We start from the raw sequence: 22,645 nt of genomic DNA, 5'->3' as shown, positions 1-22,645 counted from the left end.
CTGATTATATACATGCTTCCTGTGTTTGAAATCTTGTGTAGCATTAATACAATATTAACCTTTTAAATAAAACTAACAATATCAATCAGTGTCCTCTTACATACACTTTATGGTTTATGCTTGTTATTTACTACATCGGCATTTATAGCTTCCTTTAAAAGATCTACTTAAAGATAGAGTACAAAAGATGTAAATCCGGTAAGAGTTCAGAAAATTGTAGTCCCAGGTTTGTAATGTCAGGTGGAAAAGAGCGACAAACTCTGTCATAGGGATAAAAGATGAAGCCATGGTCTTCTACGATCATAGAGAGGAGAGATGTTTTCGAGAAATGAGCATGATATCTACCACAAAGACTATAAAAAAATACTATGCATGTGTTTCACTAATAAAATGGGAAAAGTCAGGATTTGCCTTAGTGCAATGTTCTTTGAGGGTGACTGTGCCCTGAACTCCTGTCTGGCCAGTTCTGACACCCAACCCGCCCAATGCCCCCTCCACGCCTCTACCCTTCCTCCTAACACGATTGCACACACACGCCCAGCCCGGCCAGAAGATAAAGCTAAGATGGCAGCACGGAAAGTACTAGAGCCCGGCTCAATGGGTCTGGAAAAACAATAGCAAAGCCCTCTATATGTTTTTTTCATTCTGCACATTTTCTTGAATAGTGAGAGCTCCCCCCACCCCGCCTCCGCCTTCCCAACACAGGGCTTTCGATAGTAGTGCGAACAGTAACTGGCGTGAGGGGACACTTGCTTTTGTACATTTTGAGAAATCCACTTCTCTCGTTTGCATTGGTGCTTCAGGTGACCCTCGAGACTTGCCTTGGGTGGGGTTGGGGACACCCTCCCTTTCAGGTCCCCTGGACAGTGGAGTCAAGGGTGAGTCCAAATGCCCTTTCCCTCCCGGCTGGCGCCCTATTCCCCGCCAACCCCAAGGGAGCCTTCCAAGCTGCCTAGCTGCCAGGGCAGGGAGTAGCAAGTTGCAGTGACCCGGGAGCGCACAATGCGGAATCAGGAAGAAGAGGAGAAAAAACGCTGCACTGGCTATCAATTTAGGGTAGAGCGGCCGCTACCGCTGCCGTGGGAGGAAAAGCTGCCAACCGCAACAGAAACGCCACCCTCGGATACCTAAGTGAGCATGTGTGCGACTCTGCGCACGCCTAGTGGCGCCGCTCAGTGACAACGGGATTCTTTAAAAATTATCCAGCTACCGGGTTTTGTGTGTACCCAGAAGGCTCGGGAAGGGGCCTGTCTGGGACCGAAGGGTTCTGTAAGGACCCAAGGGAAATTAAGGAACGGGTAAGGGGGAACTCGGAGACAGATGCTCCAGGTCAGTCTCCACTAGCTCTAAATGGACAGTGAGTGCACAGGCCACCTGAGCCTGAGCTGCAAATAGTTCTCTCTGCCAGCAACATTTGTTCATTCACATATTCATTCATTGAACCAATGTCTATTTCCCTGCTGCTTAGGGCTAGCGTCTGTGCTAGGAGGTGGGGACGAACTGGGGAAACAGACACAAGCATCATTCCAGTCCTTATGGAAAAGTCTAGTGTGTTCTGCTTTGTGTGTAACCATTTGTGAAAAGCCACCTGACAAGGTGAAGTCCTCCCACAATCTCCTGCAGTATTATTTTGACCTTGTTTCAAAGGATGCAAGTGAAAGTCACTCAGTCCTGTCCAACTCTTTGTGACCCCATGGACTGTGGAATTCTCCAGGCCAGAATACTGGAGTGGGTTGCCATTCCCTTCTCCAGAGGATCTTCCCAACCCAGGGATCGAACCCAGGTCTCCCACACTGCAGGGGGATTCTTTACCAGCTGAGCCACAAGGGAAGCCCAAGAATACCTGGAATGGGTAGCTTATCCTGTCTCCAGGGAATCTTCCCAACCCAGGAATCGAACCAGGAATCGAACCAGGGTCTCTTGCGTTGCAAGCAGATTTTTTAGCAGCTGAGCTACTAGGGAGGCCCCTTCAGAGGATGAAACTTGCCCGATGACATACAAATAGCAGAGTCAGAACCCAAACTTTCCCGTGCCAGAGCCTTTTGGCTATCTCTCTGGCTCTTGCAACATTAGCCCTTAGAGCCGCTAGGAGTTCGACCTTTAACTCCACCAGCATTTAGCTGCCTCTGTTGTGTCTTGGCTCTCATCCCAGGGTTGGTAGTGGGGTGGGGGGATGGGAAGAGAGGATGGGAGGGGGGAGCAAGGAGCAGGACAGGCCGTTTCTGTTCAACACAGGTGGGTAACCATGGTGGAGCATCAGCACAGGGAATTTCACCTAACAAATAACTGCTGGATATCTACCATTCGCAAGGTTCTAGACCAGGTGCTAAGGAAGACATCAAGATAAACAAAAAACTCTGAAGGAGCTTATAAGATAGCTAAGGCAGCAAGATAAATACAAGATCTGTACAACAGAGCTACTCACATGACAAAAATACTATGATTTCTCATGCCTGTCCTTTGTCCTATGGCTTTATTATCCCACTTCTACTTATTTTTTTAAAATCAAAATGATATCCATTTATTATTCAAAGCCCCAGATAAAAAGGAATCCTTTAGCACTGTCTCCCCATAAAAACCAGAATTATTTTAATTTCTCCACTGCTTGCTTGTACTTCTCCAAACAGTAAACAGGGCTTGATTTTTTTTTTTTTTTTCCTGCTAAAGAAGAACATTCAAAGAGGCTTAAGAGGCAGTAAGTACATAAAAGATATGTATACTTATGTGCTCAGTCATATTCGACTCCTTGTGACCCTTTGGACTGTAGCCCACCAGGCTGCTCTGTCCATGGGATTTCCATGGAGTGGGTTGCCATTTCCTTCTCCAGGGGGTCTTCGGGTCCCAGAGATTGACCCTGCGTCTCCTGTGTCTCCCGTTGAGCCACTGGGGAAACCAAAAGCACTGGGATATAAGACTTAAAAATGATTTCGTTGAGACTATGCAGTTAAGCAAACTCTTCGATGCATGATACAGGATGCTCGGGGCTGGTGCACTGGGATGACCCAGAGGGATGGTATGGGGAGGGAGGTGAGAGAGGGGTTCAGGATGGGGAACACATGTACATCCGTGGCGGATTCATGTTAATGTATGGCAAAACCAATAATGTAAAATAATTAGCATCCAATTAAAATAAATATATATTAAAAAACCAAAAGGATAAAATTTAATAGGAATCAGGGTGCTTTGGCACATATATTTCTAGAGCATTTACTTGGAAGAAGTTAGTAGAATAACTCTGAGAAGGCGATGGCACCCCACTCCAGTACTCTTGCCTGGAAAATCCCATGGACAGAGGAGCCTGGTAGGCTGCAGTCCATGGGGTCGCTAAGAGTCAGACACGACTGAGCGACTTCACTTTCACTTTTCAGTTTCATGCATTGGAGAAGGAAATGGCAACGCACTCCAGTGTTCTTGCCTGGAGAATCCCAGGGACGGGGGAGCCTGGTGGGTTGCCGTCTCTGGGGTCGCACAGAGTCGGACACGACTGAAGCGACTTAGCAGCAGCAGCAGCAGCAGTAGAATAACTGGGAAGAGGGGACTCAGCAAATATTACACTTATAGATAACACTGATAAGATCTTTGGTAGATTTGACATTTGCTTATGTTACACAGTCTGTCACAGTTGTAGTTTCAGGTCATATTCAAGAATTATCTTTAGTAAGTCTGGGCTGAGAAAGATAAGCTATGAAGTTTCCACTGTCAAGAGATGAGTGCCCCCCTCTTAGGGTGAATGTGGAGTTAAAGAAAGAATATTTGAGAGAAGCACTACTGCATTAAGACTTAGCTCGGATATAAATGTTAAGAACAAGAACTTGGGAAAGACTTTGGCTTGTGAATACTCTCCTACCTGGGAGTTATAATTTCACAGAAAAAAAAAAAAAAAAAAGAGGGTGCACCAAATTACTACCTGTCTTTGGTAAGTAAAAGCTATTTTTAACAGACTTAAATCCTAGTGACAAAAAACCCAAACTAAGACCACCAAAGATACTTCTAATTCGGCTGGCCTCCTTTGCCTTGAATTCTGACTTCAATCAGCACCATTCACAGTAAATCTTCCCGCTGGCAGCGTACACTTTGGGGAAAGGGAAAAGGAATACAGAACGATCATTCTCCGGCGGCGGGCACCGGGTCTGTCTTTCAGATCCCAGTTCTCCCACCTGGATGGAACCCAGGTACCTGAAGCCGACAGGCTGGAGCTGACAGCCTCCCCAGCACTTTCCTGATTCTTCCTCAAGCTGCTAGTAAAACCCGGAGAAGTGGATTTTTCCCCGATCCCGCAAGCCTCTCCGGCCCCACACCCAATGCCCGGAGGCGGAGGCAGTGGCGGCGGAGAGGGAGTGGGGCGGGAACGGGGGGCCGGAGGGACTGAGCGTGCGCGAGGAGTGGCGCATGCCCAGTACGGCCGGCCGCTTCCCATTGCGGGTGGCTCCGGCGGTGGCAGCGGAGGCGGCGGCGGGTGCAGCGGCGGCACCGCCTCCTCCTCACACTCCCGGGGTGGCGGGGTTAGATGAGCGGCCCCAGTAGTGGCGAGGGCGGCGCGGGGGGGAGGAGGAGAAGAAGGAGGAGAAGGAGGAGGTCGCTGTCTTTGTAGTCTCAGCTGCTGCGGGAGCGAGAGGCCGCCGCCGGAGCCGTCGTCGTTGGAAAAGGGCTGTGTGTGCGCGCGCGTGTCTGCCTGCCCGGCCCGCGGGGACGAGGCGGCGGCGAGGAGGATGATGTGCGCAGCTACCGCCTCTCCCGCCGCCGCCTCCTCGGGGCCCGGCGGAGACGGATTCTTCCCGGCCGCTACCATCTCTTCCTCCCCGGCGCCGGGGGCGCTGTTCATGCCGCTTCCCGAGGGCTCCTTGGCGGCCGCGGGGCTGGGGCTGGGGTTGCCGGCCCCGGACTCCCGGGGTCACTACCAGCTGCTCCTGTCAGGCCGGGCCCTGGCCGACCGCTACCGGAGGATTTACACAGCTGCGCTCAGTGACAGGGACCAGGGGGGCAGCAGCGCTGGACACCCGGCCTCCAGGTGCGTCTCCGGGTGCCCTTCCTTGCGCCACATGCTGCATGTGCGCCCGTGTGTGTGTGTCAGTGTCAGTGTGTGTGTCTGTCTACATACGTGTTTATCGAGCTGTCTTTCAGCCAGTACTGGATGCTAGATGGTAGAAGCACTTACTGAGAAAGGAGGGTGCGGTGGCAGCAGTTTCTGCTCTTTTAAGTGTGTGTGACTGTCTTTGTTGGGGGGCGAGGGAGGGTGGAAGCGGGGAGCGTGCAGTGCTAGAAAAGGTGATGGTGCGGGTCGGTTAGGACACGTGTCTGTGTATTGTTGAAACAGGAGGAGGGCTGAGCGGAGGGTCATGCACGAAGAGAATTTGCAGGAGCGATGAGGGAACTGGCATGTCCAGTGTCTTTGCCGCAATGGTATTTGCACGTATTTCTCACCCCCCGCCCCTCCCCCCATTCCCTCAGGACATTCCATCCTCACCTTTCCGCCTCCCTTAAAAAAAAAAATCTGCCTTTCACCAAGGGAAGCAATGGTATCGGTTAAGGATAATGTCATATATATAGGATGAGTTTAGGATAAGACAGGGGATTTCAGTTTACGAGATACATGCGAAAGGGATACAGATGGAGGTTTTCCCTGGATGTGAAAGGTGTCTGATGCAGATTTCTAGAGCTGTACTTTGATAACTAGATCTCTGGATCCTCTGGAGACGTGGTTACAGCAGCTCTCGTGGTCTGCTGTCCCATCGGCCATTTCCCTTCATCTTCTGTTCTATTTCCTCAGTGACTTTCCGGCCTTAGACTAGAGGGGGTTTTGTAGGGGGAAAAGGGGAAACCTGAAAAACTTCAAAAGGTGACAGCTGGTGTAGTGATCAGCTGCCACCAACTAGAACATTTGAGTAGCTCCTAGGATTTCTTTCAAGACTGGGTGCACCTACAGCTAGCTCCCTTGGTGGAGGAGATGTGAAATCACTTTCATTTTCTTTTTCTTAAAATGTAGGTGTCTTTTTGCTTAAGGCTCTCCTATTTTCCTGTCCATGCCTTTACATGCCACATACCTTGAAGCATGGTGACTGACTTGTTTCACCAGCTTGGCTTTGGCAGTGGTAATTGCGAGCTGGCTTCATCTTTTTTTCCCCCTCACACCTTCTTGCAGTACCTAGGGAAAGCATAGGAGGGTTTTTGTCGAACAAGTTACAGAGTTCACTGTAGTTTTTGAATGTGCAGTTTGTTCGGTAATAACCAGATGCCATTTTCTCTCATATGAGAGGGGCTAGGCTGTGAGTCAGGTATTTGTGGTTGACCAGTGTGTATTGTGGCTCCTGCCCACCTCAGAGAGTTGTAAAGATAGAGCTTCACTTTTTCTGGGTAAACATTTCTTCTGGTCTGTATTATTGTTTACAGGATTGGGACTTGAGTAGTTTTATCATACTGATATAAATGTGTATAACTAACTACCCTTTGCTATCTAAATTGAAGACCACAATGTCACAAGTCTGTTTCTTGCTAATGTTTTTGAAAATAGCACAAAACCTCAATGGACAGTTTGCTCTAATAATTAGGTGTAATTTTGAGCTGTGAGTCTTTTAATTATGCCACTGTAGGTGTATCTTTACAAACCCCTTTTAAAGAATTTGAATTTATTTCATATGTTGTTTCCAGACTTACGCAATAATTTGTGACTAGCATGTTCCCTGTTTTAGCTTTCTACTACTGTATTTGTGCAGTAATACTGTTTCTGTGTATTTAGAACTGTATAAACAGTTTTAGGCAAAATTAATATAGATTAACCACGTATATAAAGTGTATGAATGATTTTTAGTCTTTGGTTTATTTTTGTACAAGCTGTCAATTAAAATCAGTGAAGAATTAGTTCACGTACTGTATTTCAAGAAGTACTCACGAAACAAGCCTTAAGTTTATGAAATTGCCTTCCAGTGCTTGTTCAGAACATTATTTTAGTTCACATTATTTTTTCCAAGTCATGGCCAGCAACTATTCTTTATTGAGGATTTGCTTAAGAATTCAGTCACATTTCATACTAAATATTAATGGGGAAAGTGGAGCTGGAATTTAGGTTCTGAATGAATGATATAATTATTGGTACGGGGCACTAGTTGAGACAGAGGAAAAGGTGAAATGTTTCAGAGACAAAGAATGAGCAAGAATAGAGGATGAAGTTCTAGTGAAAATCAAGTTTAAAGGTGTGAGAGAAGGGAGACAGTGAAGTAAGGTCAAAAAAGCTTTTAAAAAATTAAGAGAACTGTGGCAGAGCAGCACCTCTGGTTGGACTGAAAGTCCTCAGCAGGGTTAAATGTTGAAGAAAGTGAGGATACTATCCAGGCCACTGGTGACTTTTGAGGAAGTGGTCAAGGTGTGTTTGTAAGAGAGGTGTGGTTAAGGAGTCTATGGGATACTTTGGGGTAATAGCCAGATGTAGACTTCACTTTCACTTTCATGCATTGGAGAAGGAAATGGCAACCCACTCCAGTGTTCTTGCCTGGAGAATCCCAGGGACGGGGGAGCCTGGTGGGCTTCCGTCTATGGGGTCACACAGAGTCCGACATGACTGAAGTGACTTAGCAGCAGCAGCAGCAGCAGGGCTGAGGGAAGGTTATTTGAGTGTGGGAGGGTAGGTGGGAAATGCTCAGTAAGTGGAGAAGGAGAAATTAAAGAAGTGAGAGAGGGGATAATCCTTGGGGGGAGGTCTAAGGGAGATCTTGGGGACAGATTTAACACGACAGGTGAAGAGGTTAGCCACTAAAAATGTTAGGAGCTGGTCATCCTTTAATATAGAATTGGAGGAGGTACATATTTATAAATCTAAAGACCAGGAGTTTATTAAGAACTGTACCTTTTTTATTTTGGTCATCCTAATGTGTAGCAGAAGTTTTGGCATCTGTTCTGTAAATATCCAGTACCTGCTTTGTGCCAGGCATTGTTTGAAGCACTGAAGATGTAGCAGTGAGCAAGATAGACAAGGTCTCTATCCTCTTTGGAATTTTTATTCTAGCGGGGAGAAGTAAGCAACTGATCATTTTAGGTTGTGATAAATAGCCGTGGAGGAAATAAAACCGATTTCATGTGACGGACAATTTGTAGTTGAAGGTGATATATTAGGTAGGGTGATCAGGACGGGTCAGGGTTAGTTGACATTTAAGTTGAGTCATAATGATTGGAAGGTAGACCTAGAGGAATAATGTTTTAGAAAAGTACAATCTCTGGTGCAGAAACAAGGTTGTATTCAAGGAACAAAACAAGGCAAGTGCGTTATCAGTCAGTGTTGAATACATTTGTTACTGAGGATTATGTTTTAGGTGTAGATAGAGAAGTTGAGGGACAGGAGCCTAATGGCATCAGTAACTTCGATGGCATTCTAATGAATGCTTGGATTCTGGATCTAGACTGGTTTTAGATCCTGGCTTTGCTTCTTTTTAGCTGTGTGACCTTGGGCATATTACATAACTTCTGAGCCTCTGTTTTTTGCTTAAAAAATATTTTTGAGATAGAATTGTCACATAACATTGTGTTAGTTGTAGGTGTACAACATAATCATTCCGTATTTTGAGGAATGACTACCACGTAAAGTCAAGTTAACATCTATCACCACACATAGTTGAAATTTTTTCTTCTTTCAGTTAAAACTGTTAGGATTTACTCCCTTAGCGACTTTGAAATACACATTCCAGTGTTGTTAACTGTAGTACCTCCCTGTACATTAAATCCCCATGACCTACTTATTTTATAACTGTAAATTTTTGTTTGTGCCTTTCAACTTCGCTTGCCCATTTTGCCCATCTCCTTACACGTGCCTCTGGCAATCATGAGACGGTCCTCCGTACGTAAGAGTTTGTGTTTTGTTTTTGTGTTTTGGTTTGGTATATTTGTCTTTCTCTGTCTGACTTATTTCGCTTAGCATAATACCCTCAAGATCCATTCCTGGTGTTGCAAGATTTCCCTCTTTTTTGTGGCTGAATAATATCCCATTTTAAATATATGTCTTCTTTATTCATCCATCAGTTGACATTCAGATTGCTTCTTCCCTATTGTAGAGAATTCTGCAGTGAGTGTAGAGATGCAGATATTTTTTCAGGTTAGTGTTTCCTTTTCCTTTGAGTACATTCTCAGAAGTGAAATTGTAGGATCTTACGGTAGTTCTTCTTTTGAATTTGTTGAGGAATCTCCACATTGTTTTCCATAGTGGCTGTGTCAATTTGCATTCCTACCAACAGTACACAAGGATTCCCTTTTCTCCACATGCTTGCCAGTACTTTTTATTTCTTGTCTTTTTGATGGTAGTCATTCTGACAGCGTGAAATGAGACTTCACTGTAGCTTTGATTTGCATTTTCCTGGTGATTGGTGATGCTGAGCATCTTTTATGTACCTGTTGGCTATTCATATATCTTTTTTTGGAAAAATGTTCATTCAGAGCCTCTTTCCATTTTTAAAGCTGGATTGTTTGTGGGTTTTTGTTTGTTCCTTTTAATTTTTTGATATTGAGGTATATGAATTATTTATAGTATATATAAGATTATGTAGTAACCCTTTATCAGTATATGGTTTGCAAGTATTTTCTCCCATTTGGTAGGTTACCTTTCCATTCTTGTTGGTTTCCTTTGCTGCGCAGAAGCTTTTTAATTTGATGTAGTCACACTTGTTTTTTTGTTGCTTTTGTTTTTTTCTATGTAGAATGGGAATAATAATAATGAGGACTGTATCATAGGTTACATGATTCTGTACATGTAAAGTGCTTGGCACCTTAAGTGCTAATAAATATTAGTTTAATGATTTCTACTGAGAGTGAAGGGACACATGGAGTTTGGGGACTTAAATAGAAGGCAAAGATCATGTCTTCCTCTTCCGTGTTGGTCTCAGTGACCAACATTACTATTTCATTTGTTCAGCGACTGAATAAATATATTTTTCTATGAATGAATCAGTGAAAGTTGGAACATTTGCTTGAAGAAAAGGATTGTAAGGAAATGAATAAAGGAATGTTTGATCAGCTCTGAGTGAATGGCAGCACAACTTTGATTGCATTTGGGAAGAACTGTAGCACAGTGACTAATCTGCCCTGCAGTCAGACTGCCTTAGTTCAAATTTCAGTTCTGCTTTTTGGTCTCTTAAAATGGTCAAGTTAATTAGCATTTCCAGGTCTGTTTCTTTACTTATAACCTTATAGGGTTATTGAACGAGCCTTGTGCCTGAACATGGTAAATGATCATTAAATGTTAGCTGCCATTGGTGGTGGTCATGGTGTTACTATTACTGTTATTATTTAAATCACATATTTAAAATTCCAATCAGTATGATGTTGTAAGCTTTCCCACTCAGAACTGAAAACAAAACAAAACTAGTTGATTCAAGGTTGAAGTGTCCGTGGAGATGAAAAAATAAAAGAAAGCGAAGGTTTTTGGTGACAAAGATTGACCATGTGGTAAAAAGAAAAGTGATGCCAGGAGGGAACTGATAGACTGGGAGATAAAGACGGGCAGGGTATCAGGGCTGGAGTGGTAGAACAGGGTTAGTGGAAACAATAGGGGAGTTTATACTGAAAATGGGAAATTGCTTTTCTTCTCTAAGCTAAACCCATTTACTGCCTTCAACTTTATCTCTTTTTCTTGTTAGAAATGCTGTTTGAGCCCATCCTTCAAATGCATGGGATTTTGGTTATAAGAGGTTAATCCAACACAGATTCTGATATTAATCTTGGTGCTAACCATTGGCCCTATAAAAATTTGTAAGACAGTTTCCACCCGAGTTTATTTTCTGGATGGGAGTGAAAGGTACAAAGGCAGGTAGTTATAAAAGTAGTTAAATGACTAAGAAAGCATACCCTGTTATGACAAAGGGATGGTTTACTGAGCTGGTGCAGAAACATGAGCAAGAAGGTGAGAAAGCACAGTTTGTGTGTAAGTAATGTTAAGAATTCTGTTAGAGCTACAATATAGATGATTTTTCATGAGGAAGAGGAATGGGAATTCATTCTGGAAATGGAGCCTTTGGTCAGAGGGTAAGGCAGCTTGAACTACCAGGTAAGAGTTCATTTTTTTTCAGTAGACACTGATAGTTTTGAGCTGTGAAGAAACATTATTGTAGGAGTGTTCTTGGAAGTGATACAGGGTTGAGTCAGTGTATTTGTGAATATGTAGTAATTTGCTTCGTGTAGCTGTTGTATCTGTGGAATCCTGTACAAACACGTGTTAAGGCAAAAGTTGCTCTATTGGCATATAAGTAGGTAGAAGTATGAAATGAACTCATTTCTTAGCTCATGAGAAAATCTTGCCTTTGGGCTTAAAAAGAAAACAAAATGTTAATTTAAAACTAGTTTTGCATTTTAAGATACTTATTTTTAAAACATCAACAGAAGAGTTAGAATAGTCTCACTTTTTTTTTCAAGAGTAAATACTCAGGTTTTGGGAGAAGGGGTCAGGTTAATCGAGATTTAATTTACATATAATAAAATTTACCCTTTTGTACATGTCCATTTGAAGAACCTTAGAACCATCACAGTCAAGTATAGAATATGTACATCACTCTAAAAATTTTCTGGCCACTACAGACCAGTTTTCTGTATTTCACTAATTTTCTGTATTTCACTAATATTTTACCTTTTCTGAAATGTCTTACAAATCTCGCTCCTTAAGGGCAGGATCGCATATATTGTTTCTCTCTCTGTCATCTGTCCCAGTATTTCCTATAAATGGAAATTAGGCTCTAAAGCTTCAGTAGGTTTCAGTTAGACATTTTTGGGGCAATAAGATTTTGTGTATAATGCTGAGTACTGCACACTGTGTCCCATCCAGCGGTTTTCATGTCTCATTGTTTAGTAATGCTCAGTCTGGCTACTTGAATTACTTGGGTACCCACTAGATCTCTTTTTCTGTGTATGTATGCTTCTTCCATTTGCAATAAGCAGTTAATCGTGGGTAATAACGTTGACACACTGTGGATATCTTCCACCTAATGGTTTTAGTATCCTGTGATAATCCTTGACTGAGTCAGTTTCATTAGGGGCTTCACAATGATGGTTTTTATAATTCTGTTAAAGTAGAATTTGGTAGCTGATGCTCTTCTGCAAAGAATTTTCCCTTATCAACTAACTGGTGGTAAGCTTAGTTCCTCCTAAGAAAGCAGGGTAGATGATTGATTTTCTCCCCTCAGTAGCCAAATTGGTGATAGGAGTCAAGCAGTGGTGTGGTGGGTGCTGCAGTTCATCAGCCAGGTATCTTGGTTCAGGTACAGGCTCCCCCAGCCATTGAGAATGCTGCTGCTGCTGGTGCTGCTAAGTCGCTTCAGTCGTGTCCGACTCTGTGCAATCCCATAGACGGCAGCCCACCAGACTTCCCCGCCCCTGGGATTCTCCAGGCAAGAACACTGGAGTGGGTTGCCATTTCCTTCTCCAGTGCATGAAAGTGAAAAGTGAAAGTCAAGTCGCTGAGTCGTGTCCGACTCTTAGTGACCCCATGGACGGCAGCCTACCGGGCTTCTCCATCCATGGGAGTTTCCAGGCAAGAGTACTGGAGTGGAGTGCCATTGCCTTCTCCACCATTGAGAATAGTGGCTGCTGAAATCTACCACAACTGAGTCCCCAGATTGCTCTGAGCCAACAGAGTTGCTTCCCTCAAAGTCACTTTTCTTCTTTGGGGCCAGCCTGCATCCAGTGCCTGTTCTCTTTGGGGCTGTAAATGTCTGGCCCTTCAGGTAGGACAACTTTGAAGATCCATCCCAACTCCAGAGCTCCCCATGGATTGGCTCAGGCTTTCCTGTGTCAGCGTTTCAGTTCACCTCCTGCCTCTGTTTAGTCTCATTTCCTCAACTCTCCCACAGTTGTTGACGTGCAGGGCATTTTTAGATACTTTGGGTGTGCAAATCTCCATTTCAGAGTCTTTTTCTTTGGCATCCTTACCCAAGACAGCTTTGACAGCAGTGGTCTGAGGAAGTAGTTTCTAAAATGGGATTTTGGAGCTAAAGTTACCTGCTGTCTAGCTGGCAGTGAAGACCCCATGGCTGGTTGTAGATGAAGCTTGGTACTAGTAACCCTTGGCATGTACTGTAGCTGTGCACCTGCTTAAACTTTCACTGGTGGTGAGGTGAAGTGGGATTCCTGTAGAAGAGACTGTATTTGTGGGTACAGTATCTTAGGCTTGTGAGATGTTTAGGGAAGTTCTTAATTATAAGGATGGTGGGTCACATGACTGGTGAGTGACTCTGAGAACGACCATGAAAGACTGAAGGTAACTAGGAGCAAAATTAGAAAGTTAGGTGATTACTTTCTTTGGCATCATGTAAAGAAACTCATCTGCAGTAGGAGGAAAGAAAAAGCTAAAGATTAGACCCAAGATTTAATTGCAAAGGTAGCAGAACTCCAGGGTGGGTTGCCGTCTCAGAAAGTCTACTAGGCCAACGTCTGTGCTTTGGTTAGGAAGAAATGGGACCCCGGCTTTTAAGATGGGACATCTTGAGTTGATGCACTGGACCGCCAGTTGAGACCTTGAAACCCCCAATTCCTCTGAACCCTCTGAGCCTACAGAAGTGGTCGTCTTCTCCCAGCTAGAGGGTAGTTGCTTGGAGATTATGCTGCCCCTACTACTTGCCTCCTCTCCTCTGCCCTGCTGCTTATCACCAAACCAGTAACTAGAGTTAAGTGAGAGCAAAACCTCTTGGGAGATGCTGGGCCTGCTGAGGAGGAGAGGCACTAAGGTGCACATGTGCACATGCACACACAGAGTGAGTCCCAGACTGTGCAGGGGCACCCCCAAACTCCATCAGACACACAGGAATACTGTGGGCTATTTCACAAGTTTACAGGAAACACAGAAATGTCAGTCACAAACTACTCCCTTGAGGTAGTTCATGGTTTTGACATTAGATCATGTTGCACTCGTTTCCATGATGTCTTATCTTTTTTGAAGTTGAAGTTTTGTTATTTGCTGTGATACAAAGAAGGTGCTTCCCAGGTGGCTCAGTGGTAAAGAATCTGCCTGCAGTGCAGGAGCCACAGGAAATTGGGTTCAATCCCTGGGTCAGGAAGATCCCTTGGAGGAGGAAATGGCAACCCACTCCTGTATACTTGCCAGGATAATCCCATGGATGGAGGATCCTGGCAGGCTATAGTCCATGAGGTCACAAAGGTTGGATACGACTGAATATGCATGCATGCATGTGATACACATAAATTTCTACATAAAAATCAGTGTCGAACAGAAAAAGAGGGTGGCCTGTTTAATCTGCACAAGTTTGACAAGTTGTGCAGGACCCAGCCAGTACATTGTGCAATTACTGAGTAATTGTGGCTATTTAAGGATGAAATATAATATTTTTCTTTTTAAGTTTATGTGTATTATTTTTCATATGGCTACTAAGTTGTTAGAATATAGATTCTTATTATTTGGTTTTCATTAATAATAATTAGTATTCCTTTTGGTCTACAAAGTGTTGTGGACAAATTACTGATGATGACTGTGCAAGGGCCCAAATGGACTTCTGTTTGTCAGCTGAGCTGATGAACGGCCAGCCCAACAGTAACAGAGACTAACCTTCCTTCAAGGAAGGCAGCCAGTCCTTGTGCCTTGGAAAGGACTGTGATTCATTTTGACTGAATTTGATGCATATTCTGAGTGTATTTCCCTTTCCAGCTTGTAGGGACTCAATTAGCGCTGCTGTTTTGACGGCCTGTAGAGTGGTCCGTCAGCACAAGGTGCCACATAACATTGTTTCCAAGCGAAGGATCTGCTTTCAGCACGTGGATCCCACAGATCCATTTGTCCCATTACGCCTCATAACCATCCAGAAGCTGCTGACCGAGAGAGTAGTAAGATGGTCAGGGTGGCACAGCTGAGGATGAGCGTGAATCCTCCAGTGTTCCCAGTAGGAAGAACACGTGGAAATTGGGATGCCTCTACCGTCTCTGTAGCTCTGAACACTGGTCAGAAGGGAAATATTTTCAGCAGAGTCATTATAAGAGTCCTTACACTAAGGCACAGATGCTGGTAGGACCTGGTGCTCCTTTTCTGAGATAAGGCGTCACCGTTTTGACAGGATAAAGGTACGTGATTATCTGGTGGAGGTAGGGCTGTGGTTTTTCAGTGGGACCGTGCAGTTTGGCACACTCTGCTGTGTCACACTCTTAAGTGTTCTACTGGCTGTCTCTTGCTACTTCCTTTTCCAACTTTTGTGGAATGTGGACATGAGAAAGGGCGGATGGCCACCTCACAGGCTCAGTCAGAATTTCTGGTCCAGCAGAGATTCTACCCAAAGACGAAGGGAATCCAGGATGACTTACAAAGAAGAGGTTGTGACTATAAGTTTTGGCCTTGAAACCAGTGGTGGAGGCTCTAGTTTGTCCTACAATACTTTACTTCCTCTGGAAAGTTTCTCCAGGAAATGAAACTAAGCAGAATTCTCCAGGAGCATTATCCAGAATTTATTTAAAGCAAGTGAATGGTAGTAGTATAATAGGTGAACTGTAGGGGATGCTGTGGATTAAATTTTATTTGTAGATTCTGTGGGATGTTCTGTATAATCATATCATCATTCTTTCTGATCTCTAGGTAACCGAGTGCTCCCTGCACCTTTATTCCAATGACAAGAACCTTTCTACTTCTGTTCAGTGCTGAATAGAAATGATAGTTGTATTCTTCCTTGTTCCTAATCTAAGGGAGAAACAATGACACATCAGTCTTTTGGTCTTTCACTGTTAAGTGTAATATTAGCTGTAGATGTTTTGATAGCCTCTGCCAATGTGAGGAAGTACTTTACTATTCCTATTTTGCTTATAGTTTTTATTGTAAATGTGTATTAATTTTGTCAAATATTTTTATGTATTTATTGATATCATATAGTAAAGGTAATAAAAGGAAAAAGTAAATTAATACATTTTTGAATATTAAGTCAACCTTGCATTCCTGGGATAAAACTTTGTATGTGATCTATTGTTGAATTTGATTTGTTTCTTTGTTAAGAATTTTGGGGTTTGTATTCATGAAGGATATTGTTTTATAATCTTTTTTTTTTGTAATACCTTTGTCAGGTTTTTGTATTATAGTTATCCTTGTAAAACGAATTGATTAGTAATCACTTCTCTTCTGTATTTTTTAAAAGGTTGCATGGGATTGAGTATTTGATACAATTCACTAGGGGTACCATCTGGTCTTGGAATTCTCTTTGGGGGAAGCTTTTACAGATTCATTTTTTAAAATAGACACAGGGATATTCAGATTTTTTTTGTTGTTATTTCTCATAAATTTTGGTAACTTTTTCTTGAAAGAGTTGTCCTTTCATCTGAATCCTTGAAATTTTTGGCATAAAATTGTTTATAGCATTCTTTTTATAATCCTCTAATGTTTGTGGGGTCTGTTGTGATAATCCCTTTATCATTCCTCATGTTTATCATTTCTCTTTTTCCCTTGATTAGCTAGAAGTTTGTCATTTCTAAGTTCAAAGAATCAACTTTTGACTTTGTTAATTTTCTCTAATACTGGTTTATTTTCTATTTCATTGACTTTCCTCTTATTGTAATTTCTACTTTTTTACTTTGCTCTTTTTCTTTTTTTTTTAGTTTGTTAAGATGGAATCTTAGGGCATTGATTTTAGATTTTTCTCTTCTAATATGAGTATTTAAAGTGATGAATTTTTATCTAAGCACATCTTTAGCTTCATCCCACAAATTTTGATATTTAGTATATTCTTTGTTATTTAGTTTAAAATATTTTCTAAGTTTCTTTGTAATTTCATCTTTGATTCATGCATTGTGTGTGCGCTAAGTTGCTTCATTCGCATCCGATTCTGTGCAACACTATGGGCTGTAGCCCCCCAGGCTCCTCTGTCCATGGGGATTCTCTAGGCAAGAATACTGGAGTGGGTTGCCATTTCCTCCTCCAGGGTATCTTCCCAACCCAGGGATCGAACCCAGCATTGGCAGTTGGGTTCTTTACCACTAGTGTCACCTGGGAAGCCTGATTCATGCATTACTTAGAATTATTTTATGTAACCCTCAGTTAAATTCAGTCGCTCAGTCGTGTCCAACTCTTTGCAACCCCATGAATCGCAGCACGCCAGGCCTCCCTGTCCATCACCTCACTGACTCATGTCCATTGAGTCGGTGGTGCCATCCAGCCACTTCATCCTCTGTCGTCCCCTTCTCCTCCTGCCCCCAATCCCTCCCAGCATCAGAGTCTTTTCAAATGAGTCAACTCTTCACATGAGATGACCAAAGAATTGGAGTTTCAGCTTTAGCATCAGTCCTTCCAAAGAACACCCAGGGCTGATCTCCTTTAGAATGGACTGGTTGGATCTCCTTGCAGTCCAAGGGACGCTCAAGAGTCTTCTCCAACACCACAGATCAAAAGCATCAGTTCTTCGGCACTCAGCTTTCTTCACAGTCCAACTCTCACATCCATACATGACCACTGGAAAAACCATAGCCTTGACTAGATGGACCTTTGTTGGCAAAGTAATGTCTCTGCTTTTCAATATGCTGTGTAGGTTGGTCATAACTTTCCTTCCAAGGAGTAAGTGTCTTTTAATTTCATGGCTGCAATCACCATCTGCAGTGATTTTGGAGCCCAAAAAAATAAAGTCTGACACTGTTTCCCCATCTATCTGCCATGAAGTGATGGGATCAGATGCCATGATCTTTGTTTTCTGAATGTTGAGCTTTAAGCCAACTTTTTCACTCTCCTCTTTCACTTTCATCAAGAGGCTTTTTAGTTCCTTCCCTTTCTGCCATAAGGGTGGTGTCATCTGCATATCTGAGGTGATTGATATTTCTCCCAGCAATCTTGATTCCAGCTTGTGCTTTTTCCAGCCCAGCGTTCCTCATGATGTACTCTGCATATAAGTTAAATCAGCAGAGTGACAATATACAGCCTTGACGTACTCCTTTTCCTATTTGGAACCAGTCTGTTGTTCCATGTCCAGTTCTAACTGTTGCTTCCTGACCTGCATACAGATTTCTCAGGAGGTAAGTCTGGTGGTCTGGTATTCCCATCTCTTTCAGAATTTTCCACAGTTTATTGTGATCCACACAGTCAAAGGCTTTGGCATAGCCGATAAAGCAGAAATAGATGTTTTTCTGGAATTCTCTTGCTTTTTCGATGATCCAGCAGATGTTGGCAATTTGATCTCTGGTTCCTCTGCTTTTTCTAAAACCAGCTTGAACATCTGGAAGTTCACGGTGCACGTACTGCTGAAGCCTGGCTTGGAGAATTTTGAGCATTACTTTACTAGCGTGTGAGATGAGTGCAATTGTGCGGTGGTTTGAGCATTCTTTGGCATTGCCTTTCTTTGGGATCAGATGTTTGATATTTTTATATATATGATTGTTACTACTTTCCGGTGGACCTTTTATATAATTTCAGTCTTTTAAAATTTATTGAGATATGCATTATCTCCCAGGACATGGTCTTCCTTTGTGATAAGACCATATGCACTTGAAAAGAGTAGTGTTCTGCCATTTTTGCAGGTAGATTTCTATTAATGTCATATAGTAAATGTTGGTTGATAGTGTTGTTTGGCTCTTTTATGTCTTTACTCATTTTTTGCCTAGTTCTATCAGTTGCTGAAAAGGGCCATTAAAAATATTAAAAATACTTGTCTCTGTCCCTGTAATTTTGTCAGTTTTAACTTCATAGATTTAGTCCCCTGCTATTATGTACATGTATGTTTATAATTGTTAAAACCTCTTGATGAGTTATTCTTTTATTTCATTGTGATAACATGAAATATTTCCTGTTTCGGTAATGCTCCTTGTCTTGAATTTACTTTATCTGATATTAAAATAACTTGTTCAGACTTACTCAGGTCAGTTCAGTCACTCAGTCATGTCTGACTCTTTGCAACCCCATGGACTGCAGCATGCCAGGCTTCCCAGTCCATCACCAACTCCTGGAGCTTGCTCAAACTCATATCCATTGAGTCAGTGATGCCATCCAACCGTCTCATCCTCTATTGTCCCCTTCTCTTCCTGCCTTCAATCTTTCCCAGCATCAGGGTCTTTTCTGGTGAGTCAGTTCTTTGCATCAGGTGGCCAGAGTATTGGAGTTTCACAACGAATATTTGGGACTGATTTCCTTTAGGACTGACTGGTTTGATCTTCTTGCAGTCCAAGGGACTCTCATGAGTCTTCTTTTCAGACTTATTAGGCTTACTATTTTCATGGTAAATTTTTTTTCTGTCCATTTTTTATTTTTTATAGTTTTATTTAGTTTTTTTGGCTCTGCTGGGTCTTCATTGCTGCACAGGTTTTTCTCTAGTTACTGTGCAGGCTTTTTTCTAGTTGTGTTAAATGGGGGCTAGCTACTCTGTTGAAGGCGATGGCACCCTACTCCAGCACTCTTGCCTGGAAAATCCCATGGACGGAGGAGCCTGGTAGGCTGCAGTCCATGGGGTGGCGAAGAGTCGGACATGACTGAGCGACTTCACTTTCACTTTTCACTTTCATGCATTGGAGAAGGAAATGGCAACCCACTCCAGTGTTCTTGCCTGGAGAATCCCAGGGACAGGGGAGCCTGGTGGGCTGCTGTCTATGGGGTTGTACAGAGTCAGACACGACTGAAGCAACTTAGCAGCAGCAGCAGCTACTCTGTAGTTGTGATGTGTGGGCTTCTCATTGTGGTGTCTTCTCCTGTTGCAGAGCACAGGCTCTAGGCATGGAGGCTTCACTAGTTGTGGCACATGGGCTGAGTAGTTGGGGCTCCCAGACTCTAGAGCACAGGTTCAGTAGCCATGGCACATGGACCTAACTGCTCTACCACATGTGGGATCTTCCAGATCAGGGATAGAACCTATGTCTTCTGCCTTGCCTGGCAGATTCTTTACCTCTAATCCATAAGGGAAACTCTGTCCATTTACTTTCGATCTGTCTATATTTTTATATTTAGGGTTTCTCTCCTTTGGGTAGTACATGTAGGATTTTGCCTTTTTTTTTTTTTTTTTTAATCTGTCAATCTTTGCCTTTTATTTGGAGAGTTTAAACCATTAATATTTAATGTAATTAATAATTGGTATGGTTGACTTTAGCTCTACCATTTTATTGTCTTCTGTTTCCCTCTGGTTTTCATTCCTTTCTTGTCCCTTCTGTCTTTGGATTATTCTTTAGTATCTATTTTAATGTATCCATTGGACTTTGGGGCTATATCTTTTGGTATTAATTTTTAATGCCCTAGGGATTACAATATAGATACCTAACCTTTCACAGCCTACTGAGAGTTACTGTTGTACTGCTTCACTTAAAATAGAGACATCTTACAGCCATACAGAAGCTTTCTTTTACCCCGTCTGCTATACCCCACTCCCTCCTTCATGTTCATGTTGTTATATGTGTTATGACTGCATACTTTGAAAACCTCACCATACAATATTATGAATTTTGTTGTTAATAGTCATACATATTTTAAAGAACTAAAAGAAAAAAGGTATTTTATGTTTGCCTATATATTTATTATTTCTGTTATTCTTCCTTCATTCCAGAAGAAGCTGCATTTCCTCTCAGCTTCAGGTACTTCCTTTAGCATTCCTTGTAGAGTAGTCTACTGGGGATAAATTCTCTTTGTTTTTCTTCATCTGAGAATGTCTTTATTTTGCTTTGATTTCTAAAGGATATTTTCAGTGAACATAGAATTGAGTAAAAGCTTGTTTCCTTTTACCATTTTCATGATGTTGTTCAACCATCTTTTTACCATTATGATTTCTGAACTACTAGCCTTTGGTAGTTCAAAATTTTTTTCCCTTTCATGTAGTATGTCATTTTTCTTTATCTGCTTTCAAATATTTCTCCTTTGTTTTTGGTTTTCAGCAGTTTGATTTGATGTATCTAGTGATTATTTTCTTTGAATTTCTCTTTTTTGGAGAATGCTCAGCTTCTTGAATCTGTAAATTTGTCTTTTACTAAGTTTGGGTTTTTTTTTTTTTTAAATGAACGACAGACATTACTTCTTACAGTTCTGGTGGCTAAAAGTCCAAAATCAAGGCAGCAGCATGTCCTCCTTCTGACCTGAACCTTCTTTCTGGTTTGTAGCCAGTGCCTTCTGGCTTTGTCCTCACTTGTGAGGGTAGGGACCTCTCTGGTTCCTGTTTTATAAGGACACTAATCCTATTCCTTTTTTTTTTTTTTTTTCCCACCTGCAAAGTAGCAACACAACTGTTCTAGCCATCAAACACAGGGTCCACAGCCACAGTGCTCACACATATGCATGTTAATCACAGATTTTAATCCACAAAGGTAGACATGCAAACAGTGTAACTTGCTCCTCTCCCCTCCAACCCTGCCAAATAACTAAGCTTAGAACTGCAGGAGTCCCAGCTCTGCTTAGAGGAATCCTGTTTTCAGTCCATTCAGATCATCTCAGTTATTCCAAGGTGTCTTTGTCTCATTTCTGGCTCCCCACCAGGAACCAGAAACATTGGGGCTGAGGGGAGCTTGTAGCCCACAATCATCATCCTGCTCACGCTCTGCAGAAACCTCCAGATGCATCTCTGGTCTTGGAGCATTATCCATCTAGATCGTGTCTGCCTTGCCTGCAGACTTGGGCCATGTCTTGCCACAGTTATGCTCTTTCCAACAGCCAGAGGAAGCCATTCGTCCGTGGGGCTGCAGCCTCTTCTACACTGTGCTGTGAGGGAGGGCCTCTGAGCCTGCAGCCTTTGCCACCTGCCTCTGCCACCCCTCATCGGGCACAGAACAGTGCACGGACTCTTGCTGTCCCCTGCCCTGCTGCCAGGCTCCCCGTGGGGTAGGAAGCTCAGGCCCTTGCCGCCCACATCTCCCATTCCCTCTACCCTGTGATACAGGCCAGGGGCCCAGAGTGCCTTCTTAAGGTCACAGCCACGTCCTGCTGCTCTGCTTTCATCACCGTCTCCTCCCTTCCCTTGAAGAAGGAAATGGCCACCCACTCCAGTATTCTTGCCTGGAGAAGCCCATGGACAGAGGAGCCTGGCAGGCTACAGTCCGTGGCGTTGCAAGAGTTGGACATGACTTAGCGACTAAACCTCTACCCTCTCTGCCTGGCTCTGAGTGATCCTGGAAGTTAAACCTTGTAGCTCATCCCTCTGCCAGCTGTCCTTCTCTGAGGCTATTCACCCAAGGCCCTGCCTACTTCCTGGGTGCAAAGAAGTCACAGGACAACTGGAATTACTCAGAATGAGAAAAGCCCTGATAGACTGTCTCAGAACGCTTTTGCAGTAGAGCTATGAGACTCGTAAAGCACTCTGACGTGGAATCATTTTCTCTCTTTTCTGTGTACAGGCTTAACTCTATGCCAGGGTAGTAAAGTCTTTGTATGTCTGCAGTTGTGACCTAAAGATGACCTATGGAGGTGGTCACTTTATAGTGCTATAGATGGAAGCAGTGACATGAATATGGGCTATAAAACCTTTTTCTAGGTCTAAGCTGTCTTTAACTAGCTCATGAGCCTCTTACTGTCTCAATGATGTAAGGTCATCATTTTAATTTTTTTAGTTACTGTATGATGCTTCATTCAGTGGTATCCCTAATTATACATCAGTGTGGATCACTTAACCTTGTGATACAGGCCAGGGGCCCAGAGTGCCTTCTTAAGGTCACAGCCACGTCCTGCTGCTCTGCTTTCATCACCGTCTCCTCCCTTCCCTTGAAGAAGGAAATGGCCACCCACTCCAGTATTCTTGCCTGGAGAAGCCCA

At 43.1% G+C, this 22,645-nt stretch overlaps 1 protein-coding gene and 1 long non-coding RNA gene across 2 annotated transcripts in view; one reads left to right on the top strand and one right to left on the bottom strand.

Annotated features, from left to right (window-relative positions):
- The window catches only part of LOC113902446, a 147,870-nt gene extending 143,555 nt beyond the window's left edge, over nt 1–4,315 (bottom strand). The window contains exon 1 of the long non-coding RNA XR_003513824.1: nt 4,177–4,315. This is a non-coding gene — a long non-coding RNA (uncharacterized LOC113902446). The remainder of the gene's footprint in view (nt 1–4,176) is intronic.
- A 121-nt stretch (nt 4,316–4,436) lies between these two features.
- MYCBP2 (MYC binding protein 2, E3 ubiquitin protein ligase) overlaps nt 4,437–22,645 on the top strand; it is a 270,681-nt gene continuing 252,472 nt past the window's right edge. The window contains exon 1 of the mRNA XM_027557742.1: nt 4,437–5,008. Within this exon, the coding sequence (XP_027413543.1) occupies nt 4,710–5,008 (299 nt within the window). The 5' untranslated portion in view covers nt 4,437–4,709. The remainder of the gene's footprint in view (nt 5,009–22,645) is intronic.

This window comes from Bos indicus x Bos taurus, chromosome 12, assembly GCF_003369695.1.
Source record: "Bos indicus x Bos taurus breed Angus x Brahman F1 hybrid chromosome 12, Bos_hybrid_MaternalHap_v2.0, whole genome shotgun sequence".
Lineage (NCBI taxonomy): Eukaryota > Metazoa > Chordata > Mammalia > Artiodactyla > Bovidae > Bos > Bos indicus x Bos taurus.
This window is presented reverse-complemented; position numbering and strand designations above follow the sequence as displayed.